The 16,999-nt window shown below is 40.9% G+C and overlaps 1 protein-coding gene across 20 annotated transcripts in view; it reads left to right on the top strand.

Annotated features, from left to right (window-relative positions):
- Window positions 1–16,999, top strand: part of SULF1 (sulfatase 1) — a 191,385-nt gene that overhangs the window by 156,342 nt on the left and 18,044 nt on the right. For 9 of the 20 annotated variants that reach the window (XM_055299002.2, XM_055299008.1, XM_055299006.1 and 6 more), the window contains 7 exons: window positions 558–654; window positions 1,117–1,211; window positions 1,512–1,577; window positions 2,842–3,014; window positions 13,445–13,587; window positions 13,678–13,801; window positions 15,724–15,757. In XM_055299002.2, the coding sequence (XP_055154977.1) occupies window positions 558–654; window positions 1,117–1,211; window positions 1,512–1,577; window positions 2,842–3,014; window positions 13,445–13,587; window positions 13,678–13,801; window positions 15,724–15,757 (732 nt within the window). Of the gene's footprint in view, window positions 1–557; window positions 655–1,116; window positions 1,212–1,511; window positions 1,578–2,841; window positions 3,015–13,444; window positions 13,588–13,677; window positions 13,802–14,503; window positions 15,049–15,723; window positions 15,885–16,999 lie in introns of those variants that run through there. The other 11 variants (XM_055298992.2, XM_055298995.1, XM_055298993.2 and 8 more) reach the window with 3 other exon arrangements.

The following is a 16,999-nucleotide window of genomic DNA, read 5'->3' as shown; positions in this document are numbered from 1 at the left end:
TGGTGCCTGAAGTTGATACAGTTATATACTAAGGGGTTTAGACCAGAATGCATTTCTCTTACATTGTTGATTAACCCCACATCCCACCTGCTGTCTATCCCTGGGGCTGTTTCTTTACTTCAAAACTCAGTGGGGTACTTAAGGCACTCTCTTTTTAACAAAATGAGTGGAATGAATACTCTCCTTCTGAATCTGCTTTTCTTCAAACAAGCCATTTGCATTATGATGTGAAAGGTCCCTTTTGTTCTATGTCTATTTGAACTTGAGTTTTTTGGTGGTATCCTGTTCATGGGGGTGTGAATATTGAGAACTGCCTTGAAAAGTGGTCGTAGGGATGATCTCAGTCACAGAGCTGTGACACCATCCACCCATGTGACATTTTGTCCTCACTGGTGGCTAGAACATATTCCCATTGATGCTGGGCTTGGATCAGCTCAACGGTTACTGCATGTATCAACATTAAGGATTTTGAGGATTAAAAGTTCTCTTTGCTATCTTTAGTGTTTTCTACTATTAGAATATAAACCTAATTCACATGGTTTTGGTTTGTTTTGCAGGTGTTTTATTCTTCCCAATGACACTATCCATTGTGAGAGAGAACTGTACCAATCGGCCAGAGCATGGAAGGACCATAAGGCATACATTGACAAAGAGGTTAGCCACGGCTATGTGATTGTCAGATATATTCCAAATTCAAACTCGGCCTGCCAGCCCTGCTGTGTCTGGTGGGACATACCATAGATACACATCATCTATAATTATGTGAAAAAATACAAAAAATAGTTATTTGTTTTTCTCCAGTGATTTAATGATAGTCCTACTGAAAACAATATAGAGTATGAGAAGAGACTGGGAACTGACTCAATGGTCTTTTGAAATCTCTGTGAGAAAATGATTCGGTTATAAAAGAGGAATCTGCTAATGTTTATCTATAACACATGGGTTGGAATATAGAGTCTATATAGACACATTCTATGCCCAGTTTGTTTCTATGTTAAGTATCATCTCAGATGAATAGCTATTATTACAGAACAGAGAAAACAAGGTGAAAAGAAAAGTACATTGTAAAGAAAATCCTGATCTTAATATGTAATTGCTTGAAAACGTGTTTTCCAGATTGAAGCTCTGCAAGATAAAATTAAGAATTTAAGAGAAGTGAGAGGACATCTGAAGAGAAGGAAGCCTGAGGAATGCAGCTGCAGTAAACAAAGGTGAGCTTGTTTCCATCCATGCTCCGCTTCCCAAATTCATTTTCACACAAGCCAGAGGCATTAGCACTGGGCTCATTTTTCTCCTTTACCTATAGAATGTATTGTCATGGAGTATGATAACCTAAGCTATTTAAGTCAAATTAAATATGCTTAAACTTAAGCAGAAAGTAAAAAGTCCCATTCAGCTAAAATACTTACAATATCACTGCCTTCATTCTATTTTGCTTTCTTTTTATAAAATGAACACTTTGATCCAATGCAAGGCTATGAAGGCTCACTTTTTAATCTTCTCACCTGCAGCTATTACAATAAAGAGAAAGGTGTAAAAAAGCAAGAGAAATTAAAGAGCCATCTTCACCCATTCAAGTAAGTAACTCTCTTGTTTTCCACATTTTCTGGGAGTCAATGACTGTCCACCTGGCCCTTCGAAGAGGCTGGAGGGACCCCTGTGTTTCCTGCAGTGCCGCTTCAGAAGAAGTAGATCCATCTAGGAGGGCACCTAGCTCATGAAGTTGAAAGCAAAGCCCCACTTCACCAAGGGACCATGGCAATGCTCTTGGCATCCTTTGTTGGGGAACCATGCTGAACTCCACTGTCATTCTGCGAGTGCTCCCTACCTGGCAGATGGGACCAGTAACTAGATTTTACTCCGTGCACTGCTTTCTGTGGAGAGTGCTTGAGGGTTGCAGACTCTCTCAATGCAGTCGGTGTTCTATAGAGCAGCCTGGAATAGTGCTGAATTCTGAAAGTGGGAAGAAATATAAATTTTTTAAAATAATAGCAAAATTTGCATGTGAAGGAGATTTAGTATTTAAATTCAACAAAGTTTAAGCCTTTTATATAAAAAAACAAAATAATAAAAAATAATTCTAAAAAATAAAGGCTATCTAAACTTGTTTAGTAGAATTTGTCAAAGAATTTTTTAAACTTTTTAATCCAAGCCATCTGGTTCAACTAACCTTTAACTCGATGGCTGATTGGTACTTGGCTGCCAAAAAAAATAAGCCATTTGTCCAAAGAGTGTGGCTAGCAGGATCCTGTCATTCACATTAACATTTATTTCCATCAATGTTTCCATGCATGAGGAGGAAAATGTCGGTCCTCTTAGGTTCAATAAGGTCCCATGAAAGCTGTCACTGAATGCATTTGCCTTCATTATTCCTTTTTTGTTGTTTTTTTGAGGCAGAGTCTCACTCTTTTGCCCAGGCTTTAGTGCGGTGGTGCAATCTTGGCTAACTACAACCTCCACCTCCTGGGTTCAAGAGATTCTTGTGACTCATCCTCCCTAGTAGCTGGGACTACAGGTGTGCGCCACCACATCCGGCTAATTTTTATATTTTTAGCAGAGACAGGGTTTCACCGTATTGGCCAAGCTGATCTCAAACTCGTGACCTCAAGTGATCCGCCTGCCTTAGCCTCCCAAAGTGCTGGGATTTCAGGCGCAAGCCACTGTGCCCGGCCTGCCTTCACTATTCCTGATTCTATTTTAAGTCCCTCTATACAAAATGAAGGTCGTCCCTTATCTCTTATCAAGCATCTAAATATTTGTGCAAGACTCACAGCAACAAGCCTATTTTTAATTGAGAAAGTGCCTTCTGAACACTCAAAATAATCCCTTCTCTTGGAACAGGGAGGCTGCTCAGGAAGTAGATAGCAAACTGCAACTTTTCAAGGAGAACCGTAGGAGGAAGAAGGAGAGGAAGGAGAAGAGACGGCAGAGGAAGGGGGAAGAGTGCAGCCTGCCTGGCCTCACCTGCTTCACGCATGACAACAACCACTGGCAGACAGCCCCGTTCTGGAACCGTAAGTTGCTTGTTCCAAATGCCACTTCCTGCCGCCATGCAGAGACAGCGACTCATAACTTAGATCAGAAATTCAGCATAAAACGAGGAGTCTACAAAGATTGAAGGGAAAGGCATCATATTCTACTCTATACTGGAAACTCAAATGATTTTGCCAAATATTACTGTTTTCTTTAAATTTTTTCTGGTATTTTGTTTGATAATGCCAAGCTTCTCCCTGGGTTTTTCCTCCTGATGATGTTGTTTCACATAATACCTAGCACCTGGCACAGTTTTTACCCAGTAGGACTGTGCTATAGCTAAATAACGCAATGGATGAACATCCCGTAAATGGATGAACAATTTTGCCCCAAATAGATTTTGTTTCTGCTTTATTTCAAGTACATAAGTGTAATAAAAGGAAGTCAAAGAATGGTAAAAGCCTCTTAAATGCAGAGCCCATATTCTACTTATTCTCAGTCCACTTCAGTACCAACACTAGACTTGTAGAATAATAGACACTCTACAAAATTATTTGGTTTTATATTGAATTGCTAAGGATATGGAATAATAACATTTGTGCACTTTTAAAATTAGTGCTTATATTTTCTTTAGTGGCCTGTGCACATTATTCACTGAAGCCATATAGAAGTAATACCCTACATTCTTATAGTACATCCTCTGATTGAAGCTTACCAGCCTATAGAGTAGACGAAACACAAAATCTTCTAACTGAGAAGCTCACTAGAGACCACCCGGGCTACTGTTTCTCAAACTGGGATTTGGAGACTCCAAAGAATTGATAGACCATTCTTGGGGGGATCTAGGGCTTGTCCAGGAGACTTTAGGTTTTCCCTTTCCATTTTGATGTTTCTTGATTTCAGGGTCCATGTTTGCATTTCTGATTAAAATCACATGGAGGCCGAATGAACTCTTAAAGTCACAGCATTTAACTTTTAATATAGTTTCTGAAACTGTGGTGTGGGAATCCCTGAGGGTTATTCAAATCGCTGGGGACAGTAACTGGGGACGCAACATTTAGCAAGACACTTTATTTTCTGTGCTCATAATATATTTTAATGGGGTATGGGTAGAAAAAAAAGAAAGTAAATGAAATAAATAAAATAATTATGAGTTGTAGTAATGCTATGAAGGAAACAGTGATCAACATTTTTTGTTTGTTTTTTATTATTATTATACTTTAAGTTTTAGGGTACATGTGCACAACGTGCAGGTTTGTTACATATGTATACATGTGCCATGTTGGTGTGCTGCACCCATTAACTGGTCATTTAACATTAGGTATATCTCCTAATGCTATCCCTCCCCGCTCCTCCCACCACACAACAGTCCCCAGTGTGTGATATTCCCATTCCTGTGTCAGCATTTTTAAATGGGACTCTTTCAGAGAGGGTGGGGAAGACGGATCTTTGATGTGAAATTTAGGCTGAAACCTAAAGGATGGGGAGAAGCGATCCCTGTGGGAGGGAGCATGTTCCAGGCAGAGGGAACAGTGCAAGCAGAGGTCCTGAGGAAGTCTCGCCTTTGGTGTATCCAGGAGTGGAAGCTCCTTGAAAGCTGAAGCATTGCAAAACACAAGGTTATAGTTACTTATGGCAGAAGGAGGCCCTTCATAGCTCTCTCTGCTTTTTGTCATCTGAGTTGAGGCCATCCTGCTCAAGCCACCACCATTTCTTACCTCGGCCACTGCCAGACCTCCTCTGTGGCCTCCCAGGCTCCCCTCTGGTCCTCACCAGTCCATCCTGCTCAGAGGAGCTAGGGTGATCTTTTAATGACACCTGCTTTTCCTTTTTTTTTCTTCTTCTTCTTTTTTTATTATTATACTTTAGGTTTTAGGGTACTTGTGCACAATGTGCAGGTTTGTTACATATGTATCCATGTGCCATGTTGGTTTGCTGCACCCATTAACTCGTCATTTAGCATTAGGTATATCTCCTAATGCTGTCCCGCCCCCCTCCCCCCACCCCACAACAGTCCCAGGAGCGTGATGTTCCCCTTCCTGTGTCCATGAGTTCTCATTGTTCAATTCCCACCTATGAGTGAGAACATGCGGTGTTTGGTTTTCTGTCCTTGAGATAGTTTACTGAGAATGATGTTTTCCGGTTTCATCCATGTCCCTACAAAGGACATGAACTCATCATTTTTTATGGCTGCATAGTATTCCATGTTGTATATGTGCCACATTTTCTTAATCTAGTCTATCGTTGTTGGACATTTGGGTTGGTTCCAAGTCTTTGCTATTGTGAATAGTGCCGCAATAAACACACATGTGCATGTGTCTTTATAGCAGCATGATTTATAGTCCTTTGGGTATATACCCAGTAATGGATGGCTGGGTCAAATGGTATTTCTAGTTGTAGATCCCCAAGGAATCGCCACACTGACTTCCCCAACGGTTGAACTAGTTTACAGTCCCACCAACAGTGTAAAAGTGTTCCTATTTCTCCACATCCTCTCCAGCACCTGTTGTTTCCTGACTTTTTAATGATCGCCATTCTAACTGGTGTGAGATGGTATCTCATTGTGGTTTTGATTTGCATTTCTCTGATGGCCAGTGATGATGAGCATTTTTTCATGTGTTTTTTGGCTGCATAAATGTCTTCTTTTGAGAAGTGTCTGTTCATGTCCTTTGCCCACTTTTTGATGTGGTTGTTTGTTTTTTTCTTGTGAATTTGTTTGAGTTCATTGTAGATTCTGGATATTAGCCCTTTGTCAGATGAGTAGGTTGCAAAAATTTTCTCCCATTCTGTAGGTTGCCTGTTCACTCTGATGGTAGTTTCTTTTGCTGTGCAGAAGCTCTTTAGTTTAATTAGATCCCATTTGTCAATTTTGGCTTTTGTTGCCATTGCTTTTGGTGTTTTAGACTTGAAGTCCTTGCCCATGCCTATGTCCTGAATGGTATTGCCTAGGCTTTCTTCTAGGGTTTTTATGGTTTTAGGTCTAACATGTAAGTCTTTAATCCATCTTGAATTAATTTTTGTATAAGGTGTAAGGAAGGGATCCAGTTTCAGCTTTCTACATATGGCTAGCCAGTTTTCCCAGCACCATTGACACCCACTTTTCTTAAGCTAAAGAGCAGAATCTCTTTACCTGACCCCAGAAGGCTGAGGCTGCAGTGAGCTGTGATCATGCCATCACACTCCAGCCTGGGCAATAGAGTGAGACCCTGTCTCAAAAATAAAATAAAATATAGCAAAATCCTTAACATATCCAACAAAACCCCATATGCTCCTATCCAATCCTACGCTGGGACCATTGCCTCCTGTTCTTGCCTGCTTCAGCCACTCAGCTTCTCTTTATTCCACAAGCATCTCAAGCTCCCTCTTGCCATGGGGCTTTTGCACTTGTTTCCCCTCCCTGGAAGGCTCTTGCCCACAGCCCCATGCCCAGAAAACACTACTCACCCTTCAGACCTCAATTGTGGTGTCACTGCTCGTGGACACCCTTTCTGTGCCTCAGAGTAGGGTCCGCCCATTTGATACGCTCTATCAGCAAGCTGTGTTTTTCCCCCATGGGGCGTATCACATTTGTAATCATAGTTTTTTTGACTATTGTTTTTGCTTAATTGTTGTCCTTTCCACTAGACTGTGAGTTTCTCAAGATAAGAAACCATGTCTGTGTGATACTGTATTCCTGACCCAAAGGAATTGCTTGTCAATTTTAGGTGAATAAATAAACAAACAAGCAGGCCACCCTGTCCAGATCAAATCAACTCATGTCAATTTAACAAAGCTCTGAGTGCCTGCCACTGGGTGTCACTGTGCTGGTGAGTGAGGCACGTGCCTGCCATCATTCTGCTCTTGTACACAGGAGCGAATTAGGAACTGATCCCATTCAATACCAAATTTGGTGCTCCTTCTGATACACAATGTATTCTTGGTGCTCTGATATTCTAGGACAGTGGCTTCCAGAATTTTTTCCCAAAAAGCCACAGTAAAAAATGCACCTTATATCAGGATCCTATACACATATGTGCACATACACAAGTATATATGTGTATCTTTGTGTATATGTAACATATATACTAAAGTAAAAATTTCAAAAAAGTAATACTGTGTGTGCTATGCTTAAATATTTTTGTCCATTTTCTATTACATATTTTAATAATATTATTGCTATATTCCTCATATTTGCTATGTCAACTTAAGCCCTTGGCACAGTAATACTCAATAACATGAAAAAAAGAGGAAGAAAAGAAAAGTCAAATCCACCCAGGCACAAGATCCTCCAGTGCAATGGTCTCTAAACATTTTTTTTATTAAGTACCCATATCAATTTTTAAAATAAACACTACAGTATTAGACAAACATGCGTGCATATTATGAAAACATACAAAATAAAAAGGCCAAGAACAGAGATTCATGCCTGTAATCCCAGCACTTTGGGAGGCCAAGGTCAGAGGATCAGTTGAGCCCAAGAGTTCAAGACTGGCCTGAGCAACATGGTGAAACCTCGTCTCTACAAAAAATACAAAAATTAGCTGGGCTTGGTGGTGCCCGCCTGTAGTCCCAGCTACTTGGGAGGCTGATGTAGGAGGATCACTTGAGCATGAGAGGTGAAGGCTGCAGTGAGCCGTGACTATACTCCAGCCTGGGTGACAGAGTGAGACCCCATGTCAGAAGAAGAAATAAAAAGAAAAGAAAGAAAAAGAAAATACACAAAATAGAAATTTAAAGTTTGAGATAAAGGTTTAAAAAAGAGTTTTTAAAAATAGTTTTCATATTCTTTGGAGGTCCCAAAACATTTTGTTCTCACTTATTAAAGAGTGCTTAAGGAAAACAAATCTCAGTGTCCCACTTAACAATGCAATGAGACATTCAGTTTATGTTTGATGTGTGATCTTAATTGCTTTCATATGAAAGGTGACTCAGAAAGATTTTCTGGTTCCATAAATGTGCTTCACGGCATGCTGAGTCAATCAGGACATTCTTTTTTTTTTTTGAGACGGAGTTTCTCTCTTGTTGCCCAGGATGGAGTGCAATGGTGCGTTCTCAGCTCACTGCAACCTCCGCCTCTTGGGTTCAAGTGGTTCTCTTGCCTCAGCCTCCTGAGTAGCTGGGATTACAGGCAGCCGCCACCACGCCCAGCTAATTTTTTTGTATTTTTAGTAGAGACAGGGTTTCACCATGTTGGCCAGGCTGACCTCACCTGAGGTCACCTGACCTCAGGTGATCCACCCACCTTGGCCTCCCAAAGTGCTGGAATTACAGGTGTGAGCTGCCGTGCCTGGCCAGTACATTCATTTATGTATTTATTTTATTATTTTTATTTTTATTATATTTTAAGTTCTGGGGTACATGTGCAGAACGTGCAGTTTTTTTACATAGGAAAACACGTGCCATGGTGGTTTGCTGCACCCATCAGCTCATCATCGATGTTAGGTATTTTTTAATGCCTCCATTAACTAGGCAGTCATCTCTATTGAAATTACACTTTTAAATGTCTATCCTCCCTGAGATTGATCAATTATTCTTGCAAATACAAAGGTATTGTATTTGTATATTTCATGAAACAAGTTTAAAACCCATTTAAACTGTTAATTTGGAAGATTTCTACACAGATACGAAAATTTGGGTTCCATGCTTTTTAATGTATGTAGATGTGAGATAAATGTTCACATATAAATAATATGTTATAAATAACATATTTAGAGATCTTTTAATGAAAAGTCATATAATGATGAACGCATTTTCATTTATCCATTTTTAAGATATTATCTTTTCTTTGCCTGTATTTGATCTAATCTGGTTCATTCAATTCAATTTAGGATTTTTTCCCCACAGCTACCCCTTCAGATCACTTCCTATAAGCTTTAGGTCTTTGTTTGAAATAAGCATATGTAGTTTGTTGTCTGATTTGTTTATATCAAGTCTCAAGTATTAAGGCGTCTTAATGTTTTAATATAATTTAGAAGTTCTTTAGAATAGATGGTTTTCTTTTTTTTTTTTTTTTTTTTTTTGAGACGGACTCTCGCTCTGTCGCCCAGGCTGGAGTGCAGTGGCGCAATCTCGGCTCACTGCAAGCTCCGCCTCCCGGGTTCACGCCATTCTCCTGCCTCAGCCTCTCCGAGTAGCTGGGACTACAGGCGCCCGCCACCACGCCCGGCTAATTTTTTGTATTTTTAGTAGAGACGGGGTTTCACCGTGGTCTCGATCTCCTGACCTCGTGATCCGCCCGTCTCGGCCTCCCAAAGTGCTGGGATTACAAGCGTGAGCCACTGCGCCCGGCCTAGAATAGATGGTTTTCATTAGGTGACATTCCTAGAATTATTGTCATAAGTTATTATAAATGTGGTAACATATTTTACTTAAAAGGTGCACATCTATTACAAAGACTGTTTGCATTAAATAAAAGATCAGAAAGGATATGAAAGGTTTAAGAGTGTAAAAGTTGGCTGGGCACAGTGACTCACACCTGTAATCCCAGCACTTTGGGAAGCCGAGGCAGTTGGATCGCTTGAGCCCAGGAGTTCAGGACCAGCCTGGGCAACATGGTGAAGCCCTATCTCTACAAAAAAATATGAAAATTGTCCGGGCTTGCCTGTAGTCCCAGCTACTTGGGAGGCTGAGGTGGGAGGGTCACTTGAGCCCCAGTGGAGGAGGCTGCAGATCACGCCACTGGGCGATAGAGTGAGACCCTGTCTCAAAGAAAAAAAAAGAGAGAGACAGAGAATACAAGTTTTAAGTTGGAGAACATAATGTGTAAAAAAATTTTTTCTTCTTTTTGAGATGGAGTTTCACTCTTGACTCCCAGGCTGGAGTGCAGTGGCGCGATCTTGGCTCACTGCAACCTCCACCTCCCGGGTTCAAGCGATTCTTCTGCCTCAGCTGGGATTACAGGTGCCCGCCACTATGCCTGGCTAATTTTTGTATTTTTAGTAGAGACGGGGTTTCGCCATGTTGGCCAGGATGGTCTCGAACTCCTGACCTCAGGTGATCTGCCCACTGCAGCATCTCAAAGTGCTGGGATTATAGGTGTGAGTCACTGTGCCCAGCCAACTTTTACACTCTTAAACCATGAGCCACCGCACCCGACCGTGTAAAAATAAATTAGCTAATCAACTAAAAACAAATCATTCCTGGAGGGAGACGGAGTGAATAGGCAGAACACAGGATTTTCAGAGCAGTGAAACTACTCTGTGTGATACAACAATGGCAGATAAATGTCATCATGCATTGTCCAAACCCACAGGATGTGCAACACCAAGAGTGAATGCAAATGTAAACTATGAACTTTGAGTAACAATGATGTGTCAATATAGGTTCATTGATTGTAACAAATGTGCCACCCTGGTGAGGGATGTCTATGGTGAGAGAGGTTATGTATCTGTGGGGACTGGGGTTATATGAGAATGCTCTGTACTTTTCACTCAAAACCGCACTAAAAAATAGTCTATTAAAATAAGTTTTTAAAATCATTTCTCATTCATTGTTTAAAACATCTCTTTTAGCCTAAGGGGACAGATTTAGTGTGTCTGATACTACATAGGACAGCAGAGTCTAGTAATTAAGAGTAAACTCTTGGGCGGGCGTGGTGGCTCATGCCTGTAAGCCCAACACTTTGAGAGACTGAGGCAGGCAGATCTCTTGAGTGTCGGAGTTCGAGACCAGCCTAGGCAACATGCCAAGACCCATCTCTACAAAAAATAAAATATTGGCCGGGTGTGATGGTGCATACCTGCAGTCCCAGCAACACAGGCAGCTGAAGTGACAGGATCGCTTGAGCCTGGGAGGTCAAAGCTGCAGTGAGCCTTAATCATGCCACTGCACTCAAGCTTGGGCAACAGAGCAAGACGCTATCTCAAAAAAAAAAAAAAAAGTAAACTCTGTAGCCAGATACCAGTGCAACCAATTGTCAGCCATGTGACCTTGGACAAATTACTTAACATCTCTGTGCCTCGGGTTTTTCCATCTGTTAACATGAGGATGATAATAATAACCTCTGTCTCAAGAAGTGGCTTTGAGGATTAAATGAGCTAAAGTACATAGTGCACAAGGAATGCTCATTATGTGTACCTATCCTATTAGATTGGTGCAAAAGCAATTGCAGTTTCAGACCGTGAATTTTAAATCATTATAACTGGGCTCAAACACATCTTTCTCAATCAAAATAGGAAACATTACACTCAAAACATTTTTGCCATGAGAAATAAGTTTGTTTATTCCTGTAGCATAAAAATTCGTGTTTCAAACCAGGCGCGGTGGCTCACACCTGTAATCCCAACACTTTGGGAGGCCGAGGTGGGCAGATCACAAGATCAGGAGCTCGAGACCATCCTAACATGGTGAAACCCCGTCTCTACTAAAAATACAAAAAATTAGCTGGGCATGGTGGCGGGCGCCTGTAGTCCCAGCTACTCGGGAGGTTGAGGCAGGAGAATGGTGTGAGCTGGGAGGCGGAGCTTGCAGTGAGCCGAGACAGCTGCACTGCATTCCAGCCTGGGCGACAGAGCGAGACTCCGCCTCAAAAAAAAAAAAAAAAAAATTCGTGCTTCAGGATTCAGTGAACTCTTGGAAAGCATTTTCTACGTTCTGCTGGTTGTGGAAACGTTTTCCCTACAGAAAGTTGTCGAGATGCTTGAAGAAGTGGTAGTCGGTTGGCGAGAGGTCAGGTGAATACAGCAGATGAGGCAAAACTTCGTAGCCCAATTTGTTCAACTTTTGAAGCGTTGGTTGTGCGACATTCAGTCAGGCATTATCGTGGAGAAAAATTGGGCCCTTTCTGTTGACCAATGCCGGCTGCAGACATTGCGGTTTTTGATGCATCTCATTGATTTGCTGAACATACTTCTCAGATGTACTGGTTTGGCCAGGATTCAGAAAGCTGTAGTGGATCAGAACAGCAGCAGACCACCTAACAGTGACCATGACCTTTTTTGGTGTGAATTTGGCTTTGGGAAGTGCTTTGGAGCTTCTTCTTGTTCCAGCAACTGAGCTGTTCATCGCACGTCACAATCTGGTTAAGAAATGGTTCATTGTTGTTGCATAGAATAAGAGAAGACAACACTTCAAAACGACGATATTTTTTATTTTCTTCTCAGCTCATAAGGCACCCACTTATCGAGCTTTTTCACCTTTCTGATTTGCTTCAAATGCCGAATGACCACAGAAGGGTCAACGTTGAGTTCTTCCGCAAATTCTCATGTAGCTGTAAGAGGATCAGCTTCGATGATTGCTCTCAAGGTCATTGTCAACTTCCAATGGTCCACCACTGCACTACTCATCTTCAAGGCTTTCATCTCCTTTGCAAAACTTGTTGAACCACCACTCCACTGAATGTTTGTTAGCAGTTCCTGGGCCAAATGCTTTGTTAATGTTGCGAGTTGTCTCTGCTGCTTTACGATCCATTTTGAACTCTAATAAGAAAATCACTCGAATTTAGTTTTTGTCTAACACCGTTTCCATAGTCTAAAATAAACATGAAGAGCAAGTAATACATTATTAGCAAAAAAAAAGCAAGAAATGCCCATTAAAATGATGATTAATATAACCACATTTATTTAAGAATGTATTCCGATATCAAACAGCAAATTTCAACAATGCAAAAACTGTAATTACGTTTGCACCAACCTAATAATTGTTTTTAAAAAAATTTTGCTGGGCGAGGCACAGTGGTGCATGCCTGTAGTCCCAGCTACTTGGGAAGCTGAGGATCACTTGAGCCCAGGAGTTCTAGTCCAGCCTGGGTAACATAGAGAGACCCCATCTCTTAAAAAATACTTGTTAGGCAGCACATTTCTGAAATTCAAGAAAGGTCAGCAAATTTGGAACATGTGCCCTTTTGTAAACAGAAGAGTGGATGAGTTGATTATAAATGGGACATCTCTTCTGCATACATTCTACAAGTTAACCAGAGGGCTATGTGGTATAAAAGATATTTGTGGTCACAGCCTAGCTCAGGCTAGAGTGTTGCACAGACCATCCCAAATCCTCCAGGCTGGGCTTAAGGCTTCTCTAAACCCTTCTTGGTTGCAAACTCCCATCTTTCCATGCTTCATTGGTGACATGTGGCCATCTGCCATATAGAACAAGTGAGAGTACTAGTTCCATATCTTTATTAAATAACCATTTTTCTGTTGTAAAAAGAGAATAAATAGAAATTCTGATATTTTTCTTCTCATACTTCCCTCACTCACCCCTCTTTGGAAACCACTGCATAACAGAGCTAAGGGGAGGATAAATTAATGTGCCTGAAATTTTACTTTAGTCTTCAGTCCATAAAAAGCCTATCTTTTTTCCCATTTTCACCTAGTTTCACAGCAAATTTACATACGGGGGGAAGGTATTATTATTCTTAACATGAAACCACAGTATTTATAAGAAAGAAATTGTGAACTTTAAAGTGTAAAGATAGGGGAACACTGGAATGGCAAGCCTGACTAAGGTTTTTCACTCTTTTTGTTTTGTTGTGTTTTTCTTTTTTACCCAACAGTGGGATCTTTCTGTGCTTGCACGAGTTCTAACAATAACACCTACTGGTGTTTGCGTACAGTTAATGAGACGCATAATTTTCTTTTCTGTGAGTTTGCTACTGGCTTTTTGGAGTATTTTGATATGAATACAGATCCTTATCAGGTAAGACAATATATGTTCATTTTATGAAGGTTGTTGGAAATAGGATAACCAGACATAAGCTTAAATAGACTGTCCTGTCTGCATTCACAGCTCACAAATACAGTGCACACGGTAGAACGAGGCATTTTGAATCAGCTACACGTACAACTAATGGAGCTCAGAAGCTGTCAAGGATATAAGCAGTGCAACCCAAGACCTAAGAATCTTGATGTTGGTAAGGAAAAAAATACTATTTTTTCTATTTTACCTGGAAAATTCTTTGTGTTACTGAGCTTTCCCTCTTGGAAACATTTAATTGCACAGAAACATATAGTTCAAGATACTTAGAGGAGACACTTTCCAGGCAATTCTAAATACAATTTGATCTGTAAGTTTAGCTCTGGGTGTACTAATGAAAATCTTAACCCACCAAAAGATTTGGTGAGCATTTCCTGCCAATATCTCCCACAGGTCTATTCTATTAGTAAACCTTGATTCCTGATAGAAGCATCTGTTGCAAGATGAGATGAAAGCATTGGGTATTTGTTTGTTATTGCTGTCAACAGTCTGAAGATATACTCTAAGTAAACCAGGATATTCTCTTTTTTTAAGAGAACTTTGATGGAAAGACATAATGCTGTATTTTTGCTGTCCCAGTTTGGAGTTCCCCCGGTTAGATCCCTACCTATGACACTGAATTAGATTTCTTTTGCCAGTATTTTTCATCTGAAACTAGAGATATTGGAGCAGTTCATTAACTTGGGATCTAAAAATATAAGAGGGTCTGAATGGAATCACCCAGATGTTCCTTCCCAGCTCTGTGTGTTAAACTGGCTTATTTCTCCTTTGTTTCATGGAGATGCAGTTCTTTTCAGTGTCCACCCCAGCCCTTTTCTGGTTAATGAAAATATTCATTTCCTCCTCATGATTTCTGCAGAAATGTAAATACCAGCTGTCCATACAAGGAAGGAGGAAGAACTAAAGCTGGCAAGGGCATGGACCTTGGCATGGCATGTCAACTCCAAAAGGGTGAATAGCTGGACTCACAGGCATTTGGGTGCAGTTTGCAGGAGCTTTTTGTGGTGCCACTGGGTTTTCTCTGTGAGCCTGGTGCAGAACCAGTGTCATCAGCAGTAAAAGTGGGCAGCTTTCTGAGTCACATGCCTTGAAAGGGGTAGGGATTCCCATCCCAGAATTATCAACATCACCACCTGTCATCTCCATCACTGTAGGGTCACAAAGGCTTTTGAGTTCTGGGAGTCCCCTAAGAAAATATAAACCCTCAGTTCTCAATCAACACCTCTCAATTAACACTTAGTGGAATCAGTTATCAGTCAAGAGCAGACTGGACTTGCAAAATAGGTCTTTTGGTCACTGACCCCACTCAGCTCAAATCTTTTCAAATATCCTGCTTATCTGTTGACCTTTTCCTCAAATCTTACAAAAAAAAAAAAAAAAGAAAGAAATAAAGAAAGAGAAAAGAAAGAAGAAAGAAAGAAAGAAAGAAAGAAAGAAAGAAAGAAAGAAAGAAAGAAAGAAAGAAAGAAAGAAAGAAAGAAAGAGCCTGCAAAGACTTGGAATCTCAACCAACCATTAGAGGCACTAGAAATATTATACCCAGATATTTCTCCCCAAAAGAACATAGGACTTTTATTGGTGGTGACGTAACAACTCTACTTAGTGAAATCTGATCGAGTCCCTTAATGGTGAAATGACACACTGGGTGGAGCCAGTTATGCTGTTTCACTTCAAGCCGTCCTCTCCACCTTCCAGACTATTCCTGTGGGAGATGATTATTAGCCCGTTTTTTCCCAATGTTTTGTCTAAAAATAACCAAAATTTAACTTTTTCTGAGAATTACATGGACTTCTGCAAGTACCTTTCCCAATGCTTTTAAGTGGGCTCTCCTCCCTTTAACACTGACCCATTTTTTTTCATATGAACTCTTTTTTTTTTTTATCTTAAACCTTTTCATTCATAGCTTTCAATCCGCATTTTGAACCTAATAGGAAATCTCTGTTGGGCTTCAGCACTGTCTGTATTTAACACCATATGTTTCTTTCTAGGATTTAGATGTTGTGCATGGAAAACTGTATAGTGAATGGTTTTATAAGTTCTAAAGCTAACAGAAATTACTCTTGTATTTTCCTATATCAGGAAATAAAGATGGAGGAAGCTATGGCCTACACAGGTATTCATACTTTTTTATTCTTCTCGGCAGCTTCTTCCCCAATAATTGCATGATCCAGTCATTTCAACTAATTTCTGTTTCTTACCGTGTTGCACAGAGCACAGCTGGGGGTGCATGCTTGTTCTAACAGCATTCTCCACCATGTTTTGTCATTGATCACAGATCTGTCATTTTGCTTTTAAATCAGCTCACTGTCCCATCAAGATGTCCCAGAGCATTTACTCACTCCCATGCTTGTTTGCTTGTTGGATGATGCTTTTAAGCATGGAATGATGTGAAGGAAAAAAAACAGAATGACCTTTGGGAGCCCCGGGAAAGGGTGGCAGATTTATTTTCTTTGTGGTACTTACACACTGATTTGGTGGGGGAGCTTCATGAAAATGGGTTGGAGATTTTTATTAAATATAGCATCAAAGGCACAAAATGACTAATATAATTTTAAGAGCACTCTAAGGCCGAAGTTGGAGGAAACAAGGAATTTCCTTGTTGATGTTCATTCATTAACTTTGGTGGTGAAAAGCAGCAGCCGTAAGATTCTGAAAGCTCTGCAGAGAGGTAGTGAATAAAGAGAAGGTGCTGGGAGTTGGGGACAGAGTACCGGGAGTCAAGACACTATTAAAAGGCCACACACAGTCACTCACGCCTGTAATCCTAGCACTATGGGAGGCCAACTGCGGGGATCGCTTGAGTCCAGGAGTTTGAGACTAGCTTGGGCAACAAAGTGAGACAAAAAAAATTTTTTAACTAGCCAGGTGTGGTGATGCACACCTGTAGTCCCAGCTACTTAGCTACTCAAGAAGCTGAGGCAGGAAGATCACTTGAGCCCGGGAGGTTGAGGCTGCAGTGAGCTATGACAGTGACACTGACCTCCAGCCTGAGGGACAGAGAGAGACCCTGTCTCTAAAAATAAATAAATAAAGACACTCAATAGTCTCAACATAGCACCAAGACAACACACAAACATTCCATAAACAACCCTCAGCCCTGTCATTTTATGGCCCTCCAACCCTCATCCATCCCTCACTGTGCTCTGGAGGGGAGACGCACGCTCCTGGTGGCCGTGTCACTTGTTCACCTGGCAATATTTGCCATTGCTAATTTTCTACTCTGAGCACAGACCTCAGGCAGGTCTGCCACCTGAAGCAGCTGGGCACTGTCCTTACCGCCTCTGCTGAGACAAAACTGTGGCACGGACGTTACCAGTACCCTAGTTAATGTATCCACTTGGGAGAAAAACATCCG

Source organism: Symphalangus syndactylus, chromosome 11, assembly GCF_028878055.3.
Source record: "Symphalangus syndactylus isolate Jambi chromosome 11, NHGRI_mSymSyn1-v2.1_pri, whole genome shotgun sequence".
NCBI lineage: Eukaryota > Metazoa > Chordata > Mammalia > Primates > Hylobatidae > Symphalangus > Symphalangus syndactylus.
Note: the sequence above shows the minus strand (reverse complement) of the source record. Positions and strands in the feature narration are given on the sequence as shown.